Source organism: Cetorhinus maximus, chromosome 6 (genome assembly GCF_964194155.1).
Source record: "Cetorhinus maximus chromosome 6, sCetMax3.hap1.1, whole genome shotgun sequence".
In the NCBI taxonomy this organism is placed as follows: Eukaryota; Metazoa; Chordata; class Chondrichthyes; order Lamniformes; family Cetorhinidae; genus Cetorhinus; species Cetorhinus maximus.
In genome coordinates, this window is record NC_135884.1 from 156,920,194 (window position 1) to 156,941,095 (window position 20,902).

Below are 20,902 nucleotides of genomic sequence, written 5' to 3' on the forward strand. Positions count from 1 at the left end.
GCTCTCTGCTCATCATCTAAGTCGTTAATAAATAGTTATAGTTAAGGCCCCAACAAAAGATTCCTGTGGGATGCCTGGCATAGGCACAACGGGCCAAATGCTCTCTTCCTGTGCCGTTAGATTCTCTGATTCTTTGCATTGAGTTACCACTGCACTCGCCTCCCTCTGTGCTTCAACTCTCTGCTGCGAAATTTCACAGGAAAATCTGGCCTGCAGTTCATATGAAAGTACAAACCTCTTTCTGGAGACAGCGTGACCCGTTTGGAAGGTGGAGAAGACGGCCTCTCTTTATCAGAAGGTTCATACCGTTTCCTGGTGCCCTTATCTGCAGGCTGAAATAGAAAAAGAAGTGTCAAAATCTCTTCAGTACAGTTATAGATCAGGCACAACTCTCATATCACACTCAGGGTTATTGCACTTGCACGCCTCAGGTCCCTGATAAACACTGCTCAAATAGTGAATGAAGAGGAAAAGGGCCTGTAGTGAAGAGAAGTCTGGCCATCCCCAATCACCAACTGCTGCTGAATCAGACTACCTGGCATAAAACACTCGCCAAGTTTGGCAGGAACTGTGAAAACTTGGAGAGGCAGAGTGCATCAAACAGGGGAAGCCCCCAGCTTCTCGAATTAGCATGAAGTGGGGAGCTGTACAACAAATCGGGTTTAAAAAGTATTTCTTCCCCCCGATCCTGGAGGGGGTGAACAGGTACACATTTTCCTCAGTCCTCTTCACTCCACAAGCATGGGTCTGGGTTGACTCCCATTTGATCTTGTCAGGATTCATTAGAAAATGACAGGCACCATACTTTTCCCTTCACTCTACTGGTTGCTGTTGTTTCCTAATACTAAATGCCCCTCTCATGCTACCATCAGCTCCTGGTGCCTGACACTGAACTTGCTGCTACCTTGAAATACTTAATAAAGTGAGCACACAGTCTGAGACCATTCTCCAACACCATTTTCATTTACTTCAGTAGAACCGTACACAAAAATAATTTAACATCTAAACCTACAAGGTGAGCTTCATACATTACCTTGTTTAGCAGCGTCAGTTTAATGTCCTTGTGTGCACTGTAGACAAGCTGTGGGGGTTTGCTGATCTGGGTGGGTTTTGGTGTGGAGGAAGATTTCTGTGGCTGTGGTGGAATCTCACGTTTCCGCCTCTCCTCGCGCTCCTTGTCTCTTGGTGCCTCCTCTCTTTTGGGTTTCACTAAAAATGGATTGAAATGCTTTAATGTTGGTCCCTAGTGACTGAACTGGAAGGAATGTGAGCAAGATCAGAAAAGAAAACGTGAAATATTAGCTTTTATTAATATTAAGGAAAGCAGGATCAAATTGAACTGGCCAGAATTGTTTCACGAGAGTGTACAAATGGGTTGACAAGGTTGGCATTCAAAACAATAGGAAAAAAAGCCAACTAATTTGCTATAAAACACTTTGGGAGATCCTGAGGATGTGAAATGTGCCACATAAATGTAAGTTCTTTCTTTATTTCATAAATGAACTACATGACTGTTCTCAACAGGGGAATGGTCTGAAACATTAAAAATACATTCTAACTTTTTTTATTAGTAGACAGCTGAACAATGTCCTCCCAGGTCTTTGAATGGGGTGTCAGGAGGTGTCTGACTGTATCCTTTCAATGAGGAGTTTGTCCTTCACTCCAATAAGAGAGAATTTAACCATCACTTCATAACATTCAATGGCATTACTATCGCTGAATCCTCCACTATCAACATCCTGGGGGGTTACCACTGACCAGAAACTAAACTCGACTAGACATATAAATACTGTGGCTACAAGAGCAGTTCAGGGGCTAGGAATCCTGCTGCGAGTAGCTCACCTCCTGACTCCCCAAAGCCTGTCCACCTTCCACAAGGCACAAGTCAGGAGTGTGATGGAATACTCCCCACTTGCCTGGATGAATTCAGCTCCTACAACACTCAAGAAGCTTGACACCGTCCAGGACAAAGCAGCCTGCTTGACTGGCACCCCATCCACAAACATTCACTCCTTCCACCTCTGATGCACAGTGACAGCTGTGTGGACCATCTACAAGATGCCCTTTAGAAACACACCAAGGCTCCTTAGACAGTACCTTCCAAACCCATGACCGCTACCATCTAGAAGGACAGGGGCAACAGACACATGGGAACACCACCACCTAGAAGTTCCCCTCCAAGCCATGCACCACCCTGACTTGGAAATATATCGCCGTTCCTTCACTGTCGCTGGGTCAAAATCCTGGAACTCCTTCCCTAACAGCACTGTGGGTGTACCTAAACCATATGGACTGCAGTGGTTCAAAAAGGCAGCTCACCACCACCTTCATAATTAGGGACGGACAATAAATGCTGGCCTAGCCAGTGACGCCCACATCCCTTGAATGAATAAAAAAAACTCCACACCATTTTACAGTGACACGAGTGGGATAGGGAATTAAATGCGATGGAAAAATTGAAACTGCATTTCGACACATTACAAACATTCTGATTACACAATCTTTCATGTATTCATGCAGCAGGAAATGAAATGGAAAGCAATCATGAATGGCCACGGTTCTCATCCCACTGATTTCATCATCACTATGCAGTATGGTATGTTACCCATGCAGTACAACTCACAGTAAATTTACACACGAATTATCAATTTTCAGGCATGTAGAAAACTAGTATGTTGACTGAATACATGGAGGAAGTACAAGTCAACTGAAATTGTCCCTATCGTGATGCCAGGAAATGCTTTTTCATACAAAAGGTATGGATCTGGAACTCTCTCTCCCAAAAGGCTGTGCTTGCTGGGGGTTGATTGAAAATTTAAAGACTATTTGATAAAAATATTGAGTGTAATGGATCAATGACAGGAAAATGGAGTTGAGATACAGGTCAGCTATGATCTCATAAAGCAGTCTTAAGAACTAAATGGCCTACACTTGTTCCTAAAGATGAAATTAAAATCTGAGATTTATAATGTATAGATATAATTTATATCTTTGAAAAACAAAGCATCATCAGTAAGTACATTCCCAAATACTGTTCTTTCTTCATCAGGTTTGGGACAGTGTTTGGACCTTGTTCACTGGGATATAGAAGCACATTATACTTTACCAGAGACAATCTCTCTCACACACACACACACACACACACACACACACACAGACACAGATACAGTCATGCCATCAATGCAAGCGAAGGGATGTGTATTTGTTTAAGGTACAAAGCTCTGGTAAAAGAGCCATTCAGGAGGTTTCTAGATAGATATGTTTGCTGATCCCACTCCACCCCTACCCTATAATCTACCTTAAAATGTAACACTCTCCCATTTGTACTGCAAGGTAGGCTAGGCCATGTACCACCCTCTACATCAAACAGCTGGATCTTAACTGCTTCACCTTTTCTTGGCTAATTTTGAATACTGGGAATGATAGTATTGTGGTCATGCTCCTGAACTAGTAGCCCAGAGCTCTGCACTAAAGATCTGGACACGAGTTCACATCCCACCATAGTCCATCTGGTTCACTAATATCCTTTAGGGAAGGATATCTGTCATCATTACTTGGTCTGGCCTACATGTGACTCCAGGCCCACAGCAAGGTAGTTGGCTCTTTTCTGCCCTGTGAAATGGCCTAGAAAGTCATTCAGTTGTCAAGAAGGCAACTCACCACAACATTCTCAAGGACATTTCGGGATAGGCAATAAATGGTGGCCTTGCCAGGGATGTCCTCATCCTGTGATTGAATAAAAAAAACCTTCCCTGTAGCCTAGGAGTTAATCTTGAACCTCTCTGCAATCCAGTCTCTCTTCCGTGAAAGATCATAGATAAGGTCAACTCTAAATCAAAGGTCAACTCTAAATCATGCGTTTTCTATTGTAAACATCCCAAACATCCTTAGTCTTTGTCCAACCTTAATGAATAACTTAGCTGCTCTTTTTCATACTCCTTGTGAAATCAAGATGTCCTCTTGTGGTTTGGTGGCTAGGACTATACACCATACTCAAGCTGGAGGTGAACATGTGCTCTTTCCCTCCAGCTGAACATTCCAATATCCTGTTATCCTTTTCCATCACTGTTACACATTGTGCTGATGGTTTAGAGTGTTTTCAATTTAAATCCCCAGATCCTTTCCTGTTGATTACTTTGTAATTGCAATGCTTGTTTCCCTTATCCAGTTTCATGAATTTACATTTTTCTACATTAAATATTTCCTGTGGCCAGATTCATTTGCAGCAGGACTGTGCTCTTTAGTTATGCATAATTGGCAAACTTGGAGAACTTTATTACATTACAGTATGTCCCTTCCTCCAAATCACAAATACACAAGGGCTTCAGGACCAATCACCATGGTGCCCTACAGATGGTGCTCACTTTAACTAATTCCTTCAGTTAGTTATCCACTTCAGAAAAAAATCCTCTTAAATCTGTGCTTTTCAACTCTGAATTTACTGAGTTCTCCTAGTCAAAAAACTCCATTAAATCCTCAAAGTACTCTAGTAAATTTGGCAAGATACCCCAACCACCTGCAAACCTATGTGCTGACTCATCGTTCTACATTTCTCCTGGTCCCTTTCAGGATACTTTCTAATATTTTCTGCAGCAGTTCAAGAAAGCGGATCGCCACCACCTTCTCAAGGGCAATTTGGGGTGGGCAACAAATGCTGGCCGAGCCAGCGACGCCCTCATCCTGTGAAAGAGTAATAAAAAAAAATCTTTACTACCAAAGTCAAGTTCATGGTCCCTGGGTTACTCCTTGCCCTTTTCTACAAATTGGCAAATCATTTGCCTCTCTAAGTCCCTTGGCACTAACTCTAATGATGCCCTTAAGGTAGAATCATAGAATTGTATAGCACTGGAGGTCATTTGGCTCATTGCGCCTGTGCTGGTTCTTTGATGGAGTTTTCCGATTACCTCCATGCCCCAGTCTTATACATATCAAGATGTGACTTGTTTCACTTGTCAGCTCCTTTAAAACTGGGCTTTGAAGTCCATCATAGCTGGACGCCTTACTCTCTTTCAGTGTCCTTAATTTGTCCATCAATTCTCCTTGTGGGTTATTTCTGTAACAAATTTTCTGTCTGCCGTTTCAAGGGAGGGAGTCCTCAGAGTCATTTTAAAATAATGATGCAAAGAAAACTTTAAGGCCATTTCTTGGCCATTAATCATATCCCTGGAATTCCTCAAGAAAAACTGTTGTCATTGCAGAAGGTGTTGTTTATTATTGTACATTCACAGAAACATGAGTTGCTGAGGCACCAAATACAGAGAAAGCAGAGACTGGGGTCCCCCAGGTTGAAAACCTGTGCCTCAAGTCCTCACAAACAAAGAATATCTAAGGGTTTGTGCCCTCCAGCCTCTTTGCAATCCAAGCTGGTGTTTTGATACTTTTTGCTTCATTAGTCCATGCCATATTTGGGAATTCCGTTACTTAAACGTGTTGCTTGGTTAGAGCTACATGATTCCTTTTGAAAACGTTAATTATTATATCAACACTCAAAATATACCAATTACTGAAATAACAGTTACCTTGAACTAGACTGATCAATATCACAAAAAAAATTAAACAGATTATCTGCCTCATCGCTGTTTATGTGAGCTTGCTGTGCGCAAGTTGGCTGCTGCATTTCCTACGTTACAATACTGAATACACTTGGCTTTAAAGCGCTTTGAGACGTCCGTTGGTCGTGAAAAGCACTATATAAATGCAATACTTTTTATTTTAAAACTTTATACAGTCTGTTTCATGTCATCATGTTGGAATGTGGAGCAGCTGTCAACACCTAGATGCAGAGAAAAGGATAGGGTTCTGCAATAACACGCAAGCCTGGAGGCTAACACCTCTGGTCACAGTCTCATGTTTGAATCTGAGCTCTGCACTTTCTCTCAGGAGTGGCCCAAGCTCTATCAAAAGTTCGGGATTTTTGCCATTTTGCAGGTTAGATGGCATACAATGGAGCAACATGGGGTGGGAATCATTTTGCTTGGAATTGATCCATTGCATGGAACTTCCTGCAACCCAACTCTATTCATCTCACTATCTGAACAGTTAGTTGTATACTTTCCCAGAGTCTGGCAACTTCAGGTTTGAACAGATATCTATTTTCCACCTCCCCCCGTAACCTTCCTCTCTGACTTCTGTTGAATGTGTTTCTGCAGGGACTGGCTGAACTCCAACACTTTACCAAAGTGCCCATTGTCAATGTGTGACAGTGAGTGTTAGCCGGCTGTTCAACAAAACAGGGCCCAATCATATCCTCGCTGGTATTCACAGGTGCAACTTTCCAGCAGGGTCAGGATCGGAAACCCCTGGTTGATTATTTACTATCCCTATATCAGTGCCGAGGTGAATTGTACTGCCACCACTGATGCCCATGCTAACTCAACGCAGAATAAGGGCTGATGCTGGGACTTCTGGTATGTAGGCTTTGGACTACACTAGGCGTTGTTGTACCCCATTGCTTGTGAGAACTCAGCTACTCCAGCACTACTGAAGTAATTACAATTTAAGATGTCCCAAGTAGCACCTCTGAAGAGGGAAAATCCACTTTAATAAGTATTTCAAGGGGAGATACGCACATTTTTCCTTCTGCTTCTGAGCAGGGGCTTGCGATCGGGAGCTGGCGGATGAGACGGGGCTAGCTAAGTCTGCATACATGTTCTCAGAGTCAGCACTTCTTACAGAGCTGCTGCTTGATGACGCACTCGACACGGATGACACACTGCTCACACTGAGGGACCTGGAACAAAGTTAATGTTTAGAATCACTTCCATTTCATGTCAGACACTGAAAATAAAAGACATACTGGGCGCCATGCTGGATGGCCATGGCCGCAGACACAGAAAACTCTTGCTCTGAGTCACATGATCAAAACTGGAGCTTTGTTTTAAAAGGAAAAAGTCAGAAAGAAAGGAGTCTGGTTGTGACTCTGCTCTTCTTTCACCTGCATTAAACTCCAGCAGTTGCACTTTATGTTGCGCTGGCAGAGGCAAGCAACGTGCCCACCACAAGGCAAAAAAGGAATGACATTGGCACCAGTTTATTTCCATCCTTACCGGCTGAGATCACTGTAAATTTATATTGCCCCACAACTGTCTGTTTATGAATATGGAGAATATAAAATATAAAATAAAGGGAGCAACTCTAAAGGAACAGGGGGACCTCGGTGTGTATCTACATAAGTCATTAAAGATGGCAGGGCATGTTGAGGGAGCAGTTAACAAAGCATATAATATTTTAGGCTTTATTAATAGGGGCATTGAGTACAAAAGTAAGGAGGTCATGTTAAACTTGTATAGGACATTAATTAGGCCTCATCTGGAGTACTGCATCCAGTTCTGGGCATCCCACTTGAGGAAGGATGTGAAGGCATTGGAGAGAGCACAAAGGAGATTCACAAGAATTATTCCAGGGATAAAGAACTGTAGGTATGAGGATAGATCGGAGAGGTTGGGACTGTTTTCCTTGGGGAAAAGAAGGCTGAGAGGAGACTTGATTGAGGTATTCAAGATCCTGAAGTGTATGGACAGAGTAAATAGTGAGAAACTGTTCCCACTCAAGAGCATCAAGAACTAGAGGGCACAGATTCAAAATAATTGGCAAAAGGAGTAAAAGTGATGTGGGGAAAAATCTTTTACCCAGAGGGTGGTTGGAGTCTGGAACAAACTCCCTGAGAGGGTGGTGGAGGCAGGTTTGATTGAAGTATTCAAAAGGCAATTGGATTGCTACCTGAAAAGAGAGAATGTGCAAGGTTATGGGGATAAGGCAGGGGAGTGGGACTAGTTGGAGTGCTCTTTGAGAGAGCCAGTGCAGACTCGATGGGCCCAATGGCCTCCTCCTGCATTGTAAAGATTCTGTGAATCTGTGTCTGGCATTAACCTGCCCAATTCTGTTAGCATATATTTTAACATTGATATTTGTATAATGTATAGGAATTTTATTTCCACTTTTCCCATCTCAAAGTTATCGACTCCCAACTGGGGTACATCCCCCATGGTAGTGGCTGCTCTCCAAAACCCTGCCCAACTGGCCATAATTCATGTGAGTATTGGTAGCCTACTTAATAAAGGGACAACACAACTGAAACCAAGCGTGTCCTGGGCAGCAATCTGGGACAGGAATTTGGGCTGATTTTTCTCTCCTCTAAACCAATTGTGAGGCTAATTTCAGGGCCCTAAACTACTGGTCCTGCTGTTTCAGACTCGCCTTTCAGGAACACACACTGTACATGGTGGGGACTGCAGTAGGATCACTGTTTAACATTAATGTTTTTATACAAGTTGGTGGACATTGCAAACAGTAGAAACCCTGTCTTACCTAGATCTGTGGGAACCCGATGCAGATTGGGAGCCAGACGCTGATGTCGACCGAGATGCTGAACGAGAATGTGATCGTGAACGAGAGCTTGATCCACTGTAGCTGCTGCCACTGTCACTTCCACTGCCACTTGCTGTCCGCCTGCATAAAAGAAAATTGAGTATTTAGGTTTCATTGAGCAAAGAAAGAAAGATTTGAGATGTTGATCATATTTGTGCAGAGAATGATGCAAGAGAACAAGGGAGGGTCTAAGCAAACATTTCTCAGTCTAGAAAGACTCAATGCGGTTTCCTTCTCATGTAATAATGTAACAGAAAGGAGGAATTATGCATTTATACTTCATCCTTTAGTGTCTCAGCGTTTCAAACAATGATGATAAAAATGATCAATAATTATGTTTGTTGGTGTTGCTTGAGGGATCATCGTAGGCCCTCCCTGTTCTTCTTTGAATAGTGCCATGGGATCAGTTATGTTCACTTGAAAATGCAGATGGAGTTTTGGTCTAAGACAGCATAAGACGGGCCTTTGGCAATGTAGCGCTCTCTTGCTACTGAACTGGAGTGTTAACTGGGATTGTGTTCAAGTACTAGAGGTGGGGGTTTGAAAAGGAAGTGGCAAGACACAGTGACAAACTTAACATGAGCTACTCCACATGGACTGCAGTGGTTCAAGAAGGCAGCTCACCACCACCTTCACAAGGGATGGGCAATAAATGCTGGCCCAGCCAGCGAAGCCCACATCCTGTGAATGAATAAAAAAAAAGAAGATTGATCAAAACACCAGGTGTGATGGGCAAAATTTTTCAGAAACATCCCGGAACAGACCGAGCTGAAAGGAATTGCAGTAAGTTTGAAAGAGGAAGAATCTTCAAAAAAAAACTGGGATAACACCAGCTACTTGATTGGGTAGAAGGGTTAGAAGAAACTGGACCAGAAGAAGCCAACATACAGTTCTCCAGCAACAGATCAGCTGGTTCTGTGACAGCACCAAACAAAATAGGACAGTTTTAGAGAGTGATTTGTTGCAGGGCATTATCTTTGAGACTTGTTTTGATTTTTAACAACACTTAGTTATAAATGAGCTTATCCAAAAGTGATAGTCCATCTAAATCCCTGTCAAACCTCCTAGGTGGGGTCCGGGCCTGGCGTTCCTTCTTTCGCCCATCTCTGTTCTCAGCAGGTTTCGTGCCCTCTGCAGTGGTCTTTGGAACCTTTGCCCCTGTGGCGTGCCCTATTGGCTGCGGCGATGGCAGTTTCTTCACAGTCTTTTCACTGTTTGGAGAAAAGGAAAAATATAGGAATTGATTGAAGCTTATGAATAACAGCCAATTATCGGCCCAGTAGCCAAGCTGATTACTCATTAGTAAATGAATCAATAACCAAGCCAATTACTGGCTGCATTGCAATAACTATGAACTGTAGTCACTGAACAGATCTGATGGAAAGCTTCCTTGCAGTGAGAAACTCAGCACTCCATCCATGGCATCAATTCACAGCAACTTTCGTGTGCATGTGTACTTTGATAAACAACATTTATAATGGGGTTAAATGTAGCCCCTGCAGTTCTAGGAGACTATGGGACAGGACAGCTGTTAACTCTTTGATTAGGGCCTGAGTGAAGTAGCAGAAAGAAAGCAGTTCAAAGGTGAACCCTGCAAGTAGAAATTATTCCCACACATCAATTTTGTTTATTGGTTGACTATATTTAGAATTGGATGATCCATGTAAATTATCATTACGTCTCTAATGGGAAGAGGTAACCTATTGAAATTTGAAATGAGTTTGTAGTTTCAGGTTGTGAAACCAGAATATCCAACAGAATTGCATCATAGTATAATTTCTGCTGCTTAGATGAAGTCATTCCGATTCACAGTAATACTATTGCCCCAAGGTACTGGCGGAATGGGCGGACAGGTGTCAAATGAAGTTCAATGCAGAGAAATGTGAAGTGATTCATTTTGATAGAAAGAACATGAAAAGACAGTATAAAATAGGGGGTACAACTCTTAACAGGATGCAGAAGCAGAGGTGTATTTGTGCATAAGTCATCGAAGGTGGCAAAACAGGTTGACAGAGCGGTTAATAAAACATACAGCATCCTGGGTTTTATTAAAAGGGGCATAGCGTACAAGAACAAGGAGGTTACACTGAGCTTGTATAAGACACTAGCTTGGCTTCAGCTAAAGAATTGCATCCAGTTCGGGGCTCTGTACTTTAGGAAGGATGTGAAGACATTGGAGAGTGTGCAGAAAAGATTTATGAAAATGGTTCCCGGGATGAGGAACTTCTATGAAGACAGGCTGGAAAAGTTAGGGTTGTTGTCCTTAAGAGAAAAGAAGGCTGAGAAGAGATTTCATAGAGGTATTCAAAATCATGAGGGGTCTGGATAGAGTAGATAGGGAGAAACTGTTCCCACTCATGAAAGGATCGAGAACGAGGGTGCACAGACTTAAAGCAATTAATAAAAGAAGCAATAGTGATAGGAGGAGAAACTTTTTCATGCAGCGAGTGGTTAGGGTCTGGAAAGCACTGCCTGAGGGTGTGGTGGAGGCAGATTCAATTGAAGCATTAAAAAGGGAATTAGATTGTTATCTGAAAAGGAAGAATGTGCAGGGTTATGGGGAGAAGGCGGGAGATGGAACTAGGTGAACTGCTGATTTGGAGAGCTGGTGCAAACACCATGGGCCAAATGGCCTCCTCCTGTGCCATACCTATTCTGTGATTCTATGATGCTGAGGATGAGCAGAATCATATACAGACAGGACAATGACATTTGGCTCATCGTGCCTGAGCAGGCTTTGAAAAAGCTATCCAGTTAATCCCACTTCCCATATGCTCTTTCCCCATAGCTTTGTAAAATTTTCTTTTGAGTATTTATTCAATTCCCCTTTGAAAGTTACTATTGAAACTGCTCCCATCACCCTTGCACACAGTGCATTCCAGATCATCATAACTCATTGTGTAAATTTCCCCTTATGTTCTTTTGCCAGTTACTGCAAATCTCCCTCCTCTGCTTACTGACCTTTCTGCCACTAGATACAGCTTCTCTTCACTGACTCAATCAAAATTCTTCATAATTAAATCTCCCCTTAAGCTTCTCCGTTTAAAGGAGAATAATCCCAGTCTCTCCACATAACTGAAGTCCCTCATCCCTGGTACCATTCTAATAAATCTCCTTGGCAGTCTCTCCTAAAGCCTTGATATTTTCATGAAGTGGGGTGCCCAGAATTGAATACAATATTTCAATTGTATTGAATTGTACAATCCAGTTGTACAGCACAATATTCAGCACCATTCGCAACTCCTCAAATACTGAAGCAGTCCATGTCCAAATGCAGCAAGACCTGGACAATATCCAGGCTTGGGCTGACAAGTGGCAAGTAACATTCGCGCCACACAAGTGTCAGGCAATGACCATTTCCAACAAGAGAGAATCCAACCATCGCCCCTTGATGTTCAGTGGCATTACCATCACTGAATCCCCCATTATCAACATCCTGGGGGGGGTTACCATTGACCAGAAACTGAACTGGATTAGCCATATAAATACTATGACCACAAGAGTAGGTCAGAGGCTAGGAATCCTGCGGTGAGTAACTCACCTCCTGACTCCCCAAAGCCTGTCCACCATCGACAAGGCACAAGTCAGGAGTGTGATGGAATGCTCCCCACTTGCCTGAGTGAGTGTAGCTCCCACAACACTCATGAAGCGTGACACTGTCCAGGTCAAAGCAGCCCGCTTGAATGGCACCACATCCACAAACATTCACTCCCTCCACCACTGACACACCATCTACAAGGTGCACTGCAGGAATTCACCAAGGCTCCTGAGACAGCACCTTCCAAACCCATGGCCACTACCATCTAGAAGGACAGGGGCAGCAGACAGATGGGAACACCACCATCTGGAAGTTCCCCTCCAAGTTACTCACCCTTCTGAATTGGAACTATATCGCCGTTCCTTCACTGTCTCTGGGTTAAAATTCTAGAACTCCCTTCCTAACAGCACTGTGGGTCACCACGTGGACTGCAGCGGTTCAAGAAGGCAGCTCACCACCACCTTCTCAAGGGCAGTTGGGGATGGGCAATAAATGCTGGCCCAGCCAGCAAAGCCCACATCCCGTGAATGAATAAAAAAAAAAGTTACCAACTTCCTTGGGGTGGCGGGGGGGGGGGGGGGGGGGGGGTTTTTTTACCATTGACCAGAAACTGAACTGGACCAGCCAGATAAATACTGTGGCTACAAGAGCAGGTTAGAGGCTAGGAACTCTGTGGAGAGTAACTCATCCCCTGACTCCCCAAAGCCTGTCCACCATCTACAAGGCACAGGAGTGTGATGGAATACTCTCAACTTGCCTGGATGAGTGCAGCTCCAACGTCAGTCAAGAAGCTCCACACCATCCAGGACAAGGCAGCCTGCTTGATTTCCACCCCATCCACTACCTTCAACACCCACTTCCTCCACTACTGATGCACAGTGGTGGCATTGTGTATCGTCGACAAGATGCCCCGCAGCAGCTCACCAAGGTTCCTCAGACAGCACCTTCTAAACCTGCAACCTCTACCACCGAGAAGAACATGGGCAGAAGATGCATGGGAACACCACTACCTGCAAGTTCCCCTATTTCTGTGTCTAAAACTGAAGATGGTTGATGAGAAGAAACCGGCTCCCAAGAAAGGAGCCAAGAAAGCCTTAAAGAAACCGGCAACAAACGGCGGGAAGAAGCGGCGAAGGTCGAGGAAGGAGATTCACTCCCTCTACAACTACAAAGTGTTGAAGCAGGTTCCCCCCCACACCGGCATCTCCTCCAAGGCCATGAGCATCATGAACTCATTCGTGAATGATATTTTCGAGCGCATTGCAGGTGAGGCTTCCTGCCTGGCCCATTACAACAAGCGCAGCACCATCAGCTCCCGGGAGATCCAGACCGCCGTGCGCCTGCTGCTGCCCGGGGAACTGGCCAAGTACGTCGTGTCGGAAGGGAAAAAGGTGGTGACCAAGTACACCAGCTCCGAGTAAAACACTGCAATGGACTGAAAAACACATACAAGTTACACACCATCCTAACTTGGAACTATATCGCTGTTCCTTCACTGTTGCTGGGCCAAAATCCTGGAACTTGCTCCCAAGCAGCATTGTGGGTGTGCCTGCAGCAGTTCAATGCAGTGGCTCACCACCACCTCCTAAAGGGCAATTGCGGATGGGCAAGCCATGTTCTTGCCCACTCACTTAGCCTGTCTAAATCCCCTTGAAGCCTTTTTTTGCATCCTCCTCACAACCCCATCTAGTTTTATGTCATCAACAAACCTAGAAATATTACATTTGGTCCCCACATTCAAATCATTGATATCGAATGTGAACAGATGGAGCCCAAGCACTGATCATTGCAGTATCCTACTGATCACTGCCTGCCAACCTGAGAATGATCCGTTTATTCCTATCTCTGTTTTCTGCCCACTAACCAGCCCCCAATCCATGCCAGTATATCACCCCCAATCTCGTGTGCTCTAATTTTGCTTAGTAACCTCTTGCATGGGACCTTATCGAAAGCCTTCTGAAAACCCAAATACACCACATCCACTGGTTCATCCTCAAAAAACTCTCAACGTGTTCATCAAACATGATTTCCCTTTCAGAAATCTATATTGGCTCTGCCCAATCCTACCGTTATTTTCAAAGTGTCTAGTTATCACATCCTTTATAATAGATTCTAGTATTTTCCCTACTGATGTCAGGCTAACGGGTCTGTAATGCCTTGTTTTCTCTCCTTTCTTAAATTGTGGGGATACATTTGCTATCTTCCAATTTGAAGGAACTGTTCCAGAATCTCTAGAATTTTGGAAGATGACCACCATGCATCCACTTTGTCTACAGCCACCTCCTTCAACACTCTGGGATGTAAATCATCAGGTCCAGGGCATTTACCAAATTTCAGTCCCTCTAATTTCTCCAGTGCTACTTTTTTACTAATACTAATTTCTTTCAGTCCTCAATTTCGCCAGTCCTTTGGTTCTCTCGTATTTCGGAGAGGTTTTTTTGTATCTTCCACCGTGAAAACAGACACAAAGTATTTGTTTAGTTTCTGTGCCATTTCCTTATTCCCCATTATAAATTCTCCTGTCTCAGCTTGCTGTGGGCCCACATTTGTCTTTGCTAATCTTTTCCTTTTCACATACCAATAGAAGCTTTTACAGTTCATTTTTGTTTCTCGCCAGTTTACTATCATGTTTGATTTTCTCTTTATCAGTTTCTTGGTTCTCCTTTGCTGAATTCTAAAATGCTCCCAATCCTCAGGTTTACTACTTTTTGACAACTTTATAAGCCTCTTCCTTTAATCTAATATAATCTTCAACTTCTCTTGTTAGCCAGGTTGGATCACTTTTCCTGCTGGATTTTTGTGCCTTAAAGGAGTGTAAATTTGTTGTAAACCATGTATTAATTCTTTAAATGCTAGCCATTGCCTGTCTCCTGTCATACCTATTAACGTAGTTCCCCAGGCTACAAAGAACAAAGAAAAGTACAACACAGGAACAGGCCCTCCAAGGCTGAGCCGATCATATTGCCCATCAACTAAAACATTTTGCACTTCCAGGGTCCGTATCCCTCTATTCCCATCCTATTCATGTATTTGTCAAGCTGCCTCTTAAACACCACTTTCGTACCTGCTTCCACCATCTCCTCTGGCAGCGAATTCCAGACACTCACTACCCTCTGCGTAAAAAACTTGCCCCGCACATCTCCTCTATAGTTTTCTCCTCTCACCTTAAATCTTTGTCCCCATGTAATTGACTCTTACACCCTGGGAAAAAGCTTCTATCTACTCTGTCCATGCCACTCATAATTTTGTAAACTTCTATCAAGTCGCCCCTCAATCTCCGTCGCTCTAGTGAGAACAATCCGAGTTTCTCCAACCTCTCCTCATAGCTAATAACCTCCAGACCAGGCAGCATCCTGGTAAACCTCCTCTGCACCCTCTCCACTCTGTCAAGTCTGTTCAGGATCTTATATGTTTCAATAAGATCACCTCTCATTCTTTTAAACTCCAACGGATACAGACACAGCCTGTTCAACCCTTTCTCATAAGATAACCCCACCCCAGCTATCATCCCAGCTATCAGTTGAGCAAACCTGATCTGAACTGCTTCTAACACATTTATATCCTTTCTTAAATAAGGAGTCCAAAAACTGTACACAGTACTCCGGACATGGTTACACCAATGCCCTGTAAAACTGTGGCAAAACATATCTACTTTTAAATGACTGCAGCAGTTCAAGTAGGCAACTCACCACCATCTTCTCAAGGTCAATTGGGGATGGCAATAAGTGTGGCCTAGCCAGCGGTGCCCACATCCCTTGAACGATTTAAAAAAAATTCAATTCCCTTTGCAATAAACAACAGCATTCCATATGGCTTCCTAATCACTTGCTGCACCTGCATACTAACTTTATGTGATTCATTGTATCTGCATACTAACTTTTTGTGATCAATTCTGTGAAGTTTTGTGAACAGTTTTGTGATTCAATCAGCACCCTTATTTTATGCGGCATAAATTGGTGCTCCCTTTGAAATTTGGCATTCTTGCATCTGTCCTGATGAGTGCAAGATGAAAAGTTTCGACAGCATGTTTCTTTTTTCAGCAATTTACATAATTCACAAGGGGACACTGGAAGGAATGGAGGCAAGAGGGCACTGAACAGCAAGGAGTGGAGAACAGGGCAAATGGAGAAAGAAATTGCAGACAGCATATGCTTCCCAAAGAAAATCAGAGCCATCAGTACAGAAACAAAAACGCTACCAGACAAATATAGAAAAATGTAGAGACCATGATCATAGGCATGCCGTGCAGACCTTCAAGCCTAAGGGTATCTTTTCCAATCAGAGGTCACATCATAGCACATCAGTTCAGGTTTACACTTTAAAGCCCACAGCCATCCAGTGCATTCTAAGGTAAAAGGTGTAAGTGCATATTTGCACATAGTTCACTGGGTAAAAAGGGAAAAGGGTCTATTTCAGCTTACAGGAGGACCATCACTATCTGTATTATCAAAGCTGCAGGAGGAATGATAACTAAAATATCACTGAAGTTTAGTTTTATTCCCATGTTATCATGGGTATAGGAATGAAAACAAATATATCGAATAAAAGATACACCATGAAGCTCTAACATTTGTGAAAATTCTAACAGGTCACTAGGAATATGGACAATGCTGTATTGACTAAATCGAGGTAAGTTGTTTATTTTACCTTTTTCCTGTGGGAGCAGGAGCATCTCCACCTCCGCCAATGCTGCCTGCTCCAGCTTTGGTCTTTGCACCAGCAGCATCTTTTGCCCGTGATGGCGATGGAGTTGGGGAGGGCGAGGATGAGAATGACCGTGACCTGAGGAAATCAGAATATCTAGTGAGTTTACCATAATATCCAGTTTTTTAAAACCCCCTCCCCATAAGGTTATTTATATTTCACATCAAACCTTTCACTAAAGAGAGAAAGAAACAGCCAATGTGACTATTGACCTTCATGGTTTTAGGTAGTCCATCATCAGAAGAAAGTTCACAGGCACATTCAGCTCCTTATCTTCATTAATGATTTCAAAATTTGAACACCACTTCAAAATGAAATTAATAAACTTTGATTTTCAAATTTTAGTAATGCAAAGAGGTGTCTACACCTGAAGTGCATCACTAAGTGTGAACATACCGGTCAACTGCAACACACGAGCAAGTTATTGGACTTCTTGTTCAGAAATCAAGAGTTATCATTCCTATGATTATCTGTCAAATTGTCATTTTTTTCCTCTGTAAAATGAAAATATATTTAGAGCCATTTATTGTGCAATGCCAATCTGACTCTCCAACATGATGGTAGTTTTTCCAGTTTCAATTGCTACAAACTTCACTGATAGTCGACTCCACCCAAATCACAACTCAAGAGAAACCAAAAAACTTCTTGCTCCACTGACAAAACTTGCCACAGGCAACAAGTGGACAGGATGTCTAATCTACATGTTAACTGGGGTGATTGAATTAGACTCTTTCACAGTTGTGTCCAGAGAGTCATTTATAACATCATTGATGACTTTCAAGACTGCCTGCCCAAACCAGTTCAATTACTGATGTGGCAAACATGTTTTTATGTCATGCAATTACGTTAGTAGCACTTCCTCTCTTTATCCCCAAAGTACCTTGCATATTGTATTGTTAATCTACAGCCGTGATACAGTTATATTCAATTATGCCTTTGTAACACCAATTAAATGGCTAGTGGGAATTTTGCTTCTGATTATGTAAAGGCGCAAGGCATTTCCTCTTCTAAATTATTATGGATGAGGAAGGCCATTTGGCACATCCTGGTTGATGAATTCAGAAGAGCCCTAAAGACCCCACTGCCATATTCAATTGGTCCATAAATGGCTCCATTTTTTTTGTTTCCACTGCTCTATCTGGGAACCCATTCCATGCATTGATTACGTGAAGAACACCTTCATGACATCAACCCTAAATTTGCTATATATCGTACTTCTTTGAAGCCATGTCTCCTGGTCTTATTCTTCCAAATTAATTCAGTGATAATTTGAATTTACTTTTCCTATACCCTTAACTACATTATAATCCATTAGATGTCCACCTCTTAGACATCTTCTCAAGGTTCAGAAGTCTACGTTTTCCCAGTCCTCACAAATTAAATGCTGAACGCTAGAGATCACCCCTATACCTCTTAATACTGCTTTGAGGGCTTGGCTGTTTCTCTGGTGTCTCAGTGACCAGGACTGGACACACAAATGTTATCTGACCAGAGCACTACATAGTTTAATGGTGGTACTCAGAGGCTTGTACTTCACTGTTTGGCATCATAATTCAACATTCTAACAGATTTACTTATGGTCAAACATGTTGATTGTCCATTAAGGTTCTTCAATCATTTTCAACTTTCTTCTCAGTTACTTTAATACCTTTCATGGTGCACAATTGTTGACCAGTATTTTACACTTGTCTGGAGTAAATTATGTCATAGCTCTGACACAAATATTTCCAATTAATTCAATAATTTTTGAGCTGTCTCCACTGTTGCATGCCCCTCAACCACCAAGTAGCTGTTGATTTCCTTCAAACAATTTCCTTGGTAGGTTGCTCAACTACCCTTTGGGTAGAAAAATTTTGCCCAAATTTCCTTCTTAATCCTAACTTCTTGAGAGAATCTCTGGTCTTCAAATCCTATTGAGCAATCTTCCTTTAACCTTTAACTTAGTCTCTTTGCATGAAGGAAACTTGAACAATGATAACTGAACTGCAGTCTTCCCTGGATGGACTTTCCCCAGAATAAATTATCTTTCAGCTCATAACAGATTCTCCCTGATGAAATCGTAGAACAGCAACAAGCTTCTCTTCTGCGTTTTGGTTTCAACTTCCATCTATGTGCTAAACATTTCCAGAGTTGCATGAACCAAGTCCAAAATTAGTATGCACTGGGTTGCTTTTATGTCATTTCTAACTCCAATCTTCTTTGATCCAAAAGTCAGCAATGTTTCCACACTACTGGAATTCCTCTTTTCTCCAATAAATCCCGGGCGGAATTGCATCCAAGGCATCATCAAGAGTACAAACTTAGACTTACAGAAATTTGGAATTGATCTGGAGGTAATACAGATTTAGAGTGTGCAACTCGGAGCCTGTTCCTAAAAACAGTGAAAGGAGGCCCAACAAGAGAAGCGTGGAAGGAACGTTTAGAAACACATCATCCTGCTATCAGACAAGCAGCTATTTCAACACCTTTATTTATAGTGCATAGAACTAAGATCGGTGCACTCATTAAAATGGACATTAATCAGTGATTATGCGGAATGAATTCAGCTCCAGGTCAGTGATAGCACACAATCACAATTTGAAAGGAGGGTCTGGGCCTCTATGGCCTTCTATGAGTAGAGACAGGGGGGGGAAGTCAGAAGTTAAGGCAACTTGAGTTACTCTCATACAACAGTTAAACAGATGAGCGTTTCCCATCGATGATAAAAGCAAATGAGAGATACACCTTTGAGGAAAGATAATGCCTTCTCATTGCCCCAGGAGTGCTCTATAATGTGGCCTAAAAATTATCTTGGGAAAAAATCTGGCCAACAGTAATGTGGTAGGTGCCCTTCGAGGCCAGTCCAACATGGAGTTAGCGTGTCATGTGACAAATTTGGTCAGCCTCAATGTAGAGAGTACAACTGGAGCAAAAACAGCAGATGGGTAAAGCATCACAGAATCTGTACAGTGCAAAAGGAGGCCGTTCGATCCATCGAGCCTGCACTGGCTGTCTGAAAGCATTCAACCTCATCCCACTTCCCTGCCTTAGACCCACAACCATGCACGTTCTTTTCAGATAGCAATCCAATTCCCTTTTGAATACCTCGATCAAGCCTGCCTCCATCACCCTCTCATGAAACTTGTTCCAGACTCCAGCCACCCTCTGGGTGGAAAAATTTTCCCTCAAATCACTATTGTTCCCTTTCTCAATTATTTTCAAAGTGTGCCCTCTAGTTCTTCATTCTGTCTTGAGTGGGAACAGTTTTTCACTATTTACCTATTTACTATTTAGTATTTAGGATTTTGAATACCTCTATCGAGTCTCCTCTCAGCCTTCTTTTCTCCAAGGAAAACAGTCCCAACCTCTCCAATCTATCCTCACAGCTGCAGCTGTTTATCCCTGGAATCATTCTTGTGAATCTCCTCTGCACCCTCTCCAATGTCTTCATGTCTTTCCTCAAGCATGGAGCCCAGACTGGATGCAGTACTCCCGATGAGGCCTAACTGGTGTTTTTTTTTTAAAAATTCAGTCACGGGATGTGGGCTTTGCTGGCTGGGTCAGCATTTATTGCCCATGCCGAATTGCCCTTGAGAAGGTGGTGGTGAGCTAACTCCTTGAACCGCTGCAGTCCATGTGGTGTAGGTACATCCACAGTGCTGTTTGGGAGGGAGTTCCAGGATTTTGACCCAGCGGCAGTGAAGGAACAGCGATATATTTCCAAGTCAGGATGGTGAGTGGCTTGGAGGGGAACTTCCAGGTGCTGGTGTTCCCATCTGTCTGCTGCCCCTGTCCTTCCAGATGGTAGCGGTCGTGGGTTAGGAAGGTGCTGTCTAAGGAGCCTTGGTGAATTCCTGCAGTGCATCTTGTAGATGATACACACTGCTGCTACCGTGCATTGGCGATGGAGGGAGTGAATACTTGCAGAAGGGATGCCAATCAAGCGGGCTGCTGTCGTGGATGGTGTCAAGCTTCATGAGTGTTGTGGGAGCTGCAGTCATCCAGGCAAGTGGGGAGTATTCCATCATACTCCTGACTTGTGCCTTGAAGATGTCGGACAGGCTTTGGGGAGTCAGGAGGTGAGTTACTCATTGCAGGATTCCTAGCCTCTGACCTGTGCTTGTAGCCACAGTATTTATATGGCTAGCCCAATTCAGTTTCTGGTCAATGGTAACCCCCAAGATGTTGATAGTGGGGGATTCAGTGATGGTAATGTCATTGAACGTCAAGGGGCGATGGTTAGAATCTCTTTTGTTGGAGATGGTCATTGCCTGACACTTGTGTGGCGCAAATGTTACTAACCATTTGTTAGCC

At 43.1% G+C, this 20,902-nt stretch overlaps 2 protein-coding genes across 3 annotated transcripts in view; one reads left to right on the forward strand and one right to left on the reverse strand.

The window, feature by feature from the left end:
• Nucleotides 1–20,902, reverse strand: part of zc3h18 (zinc finger CCCH-type containing 18) — a 203,110-nt gene that overhangs the window by 9,280 nt on the left and 172,928 nt on the right. For both annotated transcript variants that reach the window (XM_078544708.1, XM_078544707.1), the window contains exons 12-17: nt 16,553–16,687; nt 9,429–9,578; nt 8,308–8,448; nt 6,570–6,730; nt 1,034–1,209; nt 236–332 (exon numbers count right to left, since the gene is read on the reverse strand). In XM_078544708.1, coding sequence (XP_078400834.1) covers nt 236–332; nt 1,034–1,209; nt 6,570–6,730; nt 8,308–8,448; nt 9,429–9,578; nt 16,553–16,687 — 860 coding nt within the window. The remainder of the gene's footprint in view (nt 1–235; nt 333–1,033; nt 1,210–6,569; nt 6,731–8,307; nt 8,449–9,428; nt 9,579–16,552; nt 16,688–20,902) is intronic.
• On the forward strand, nt 12,952–13,326 carry LOC144682273 (histone H2B-like). The gene has a single exon (XM_078544744.1). It carries the CDS (start codon nt 12,952–12,954, stop codon nt 13,324–13,326), a length of 375 nt encoding a protein of 124 aa, XP_078400870.1.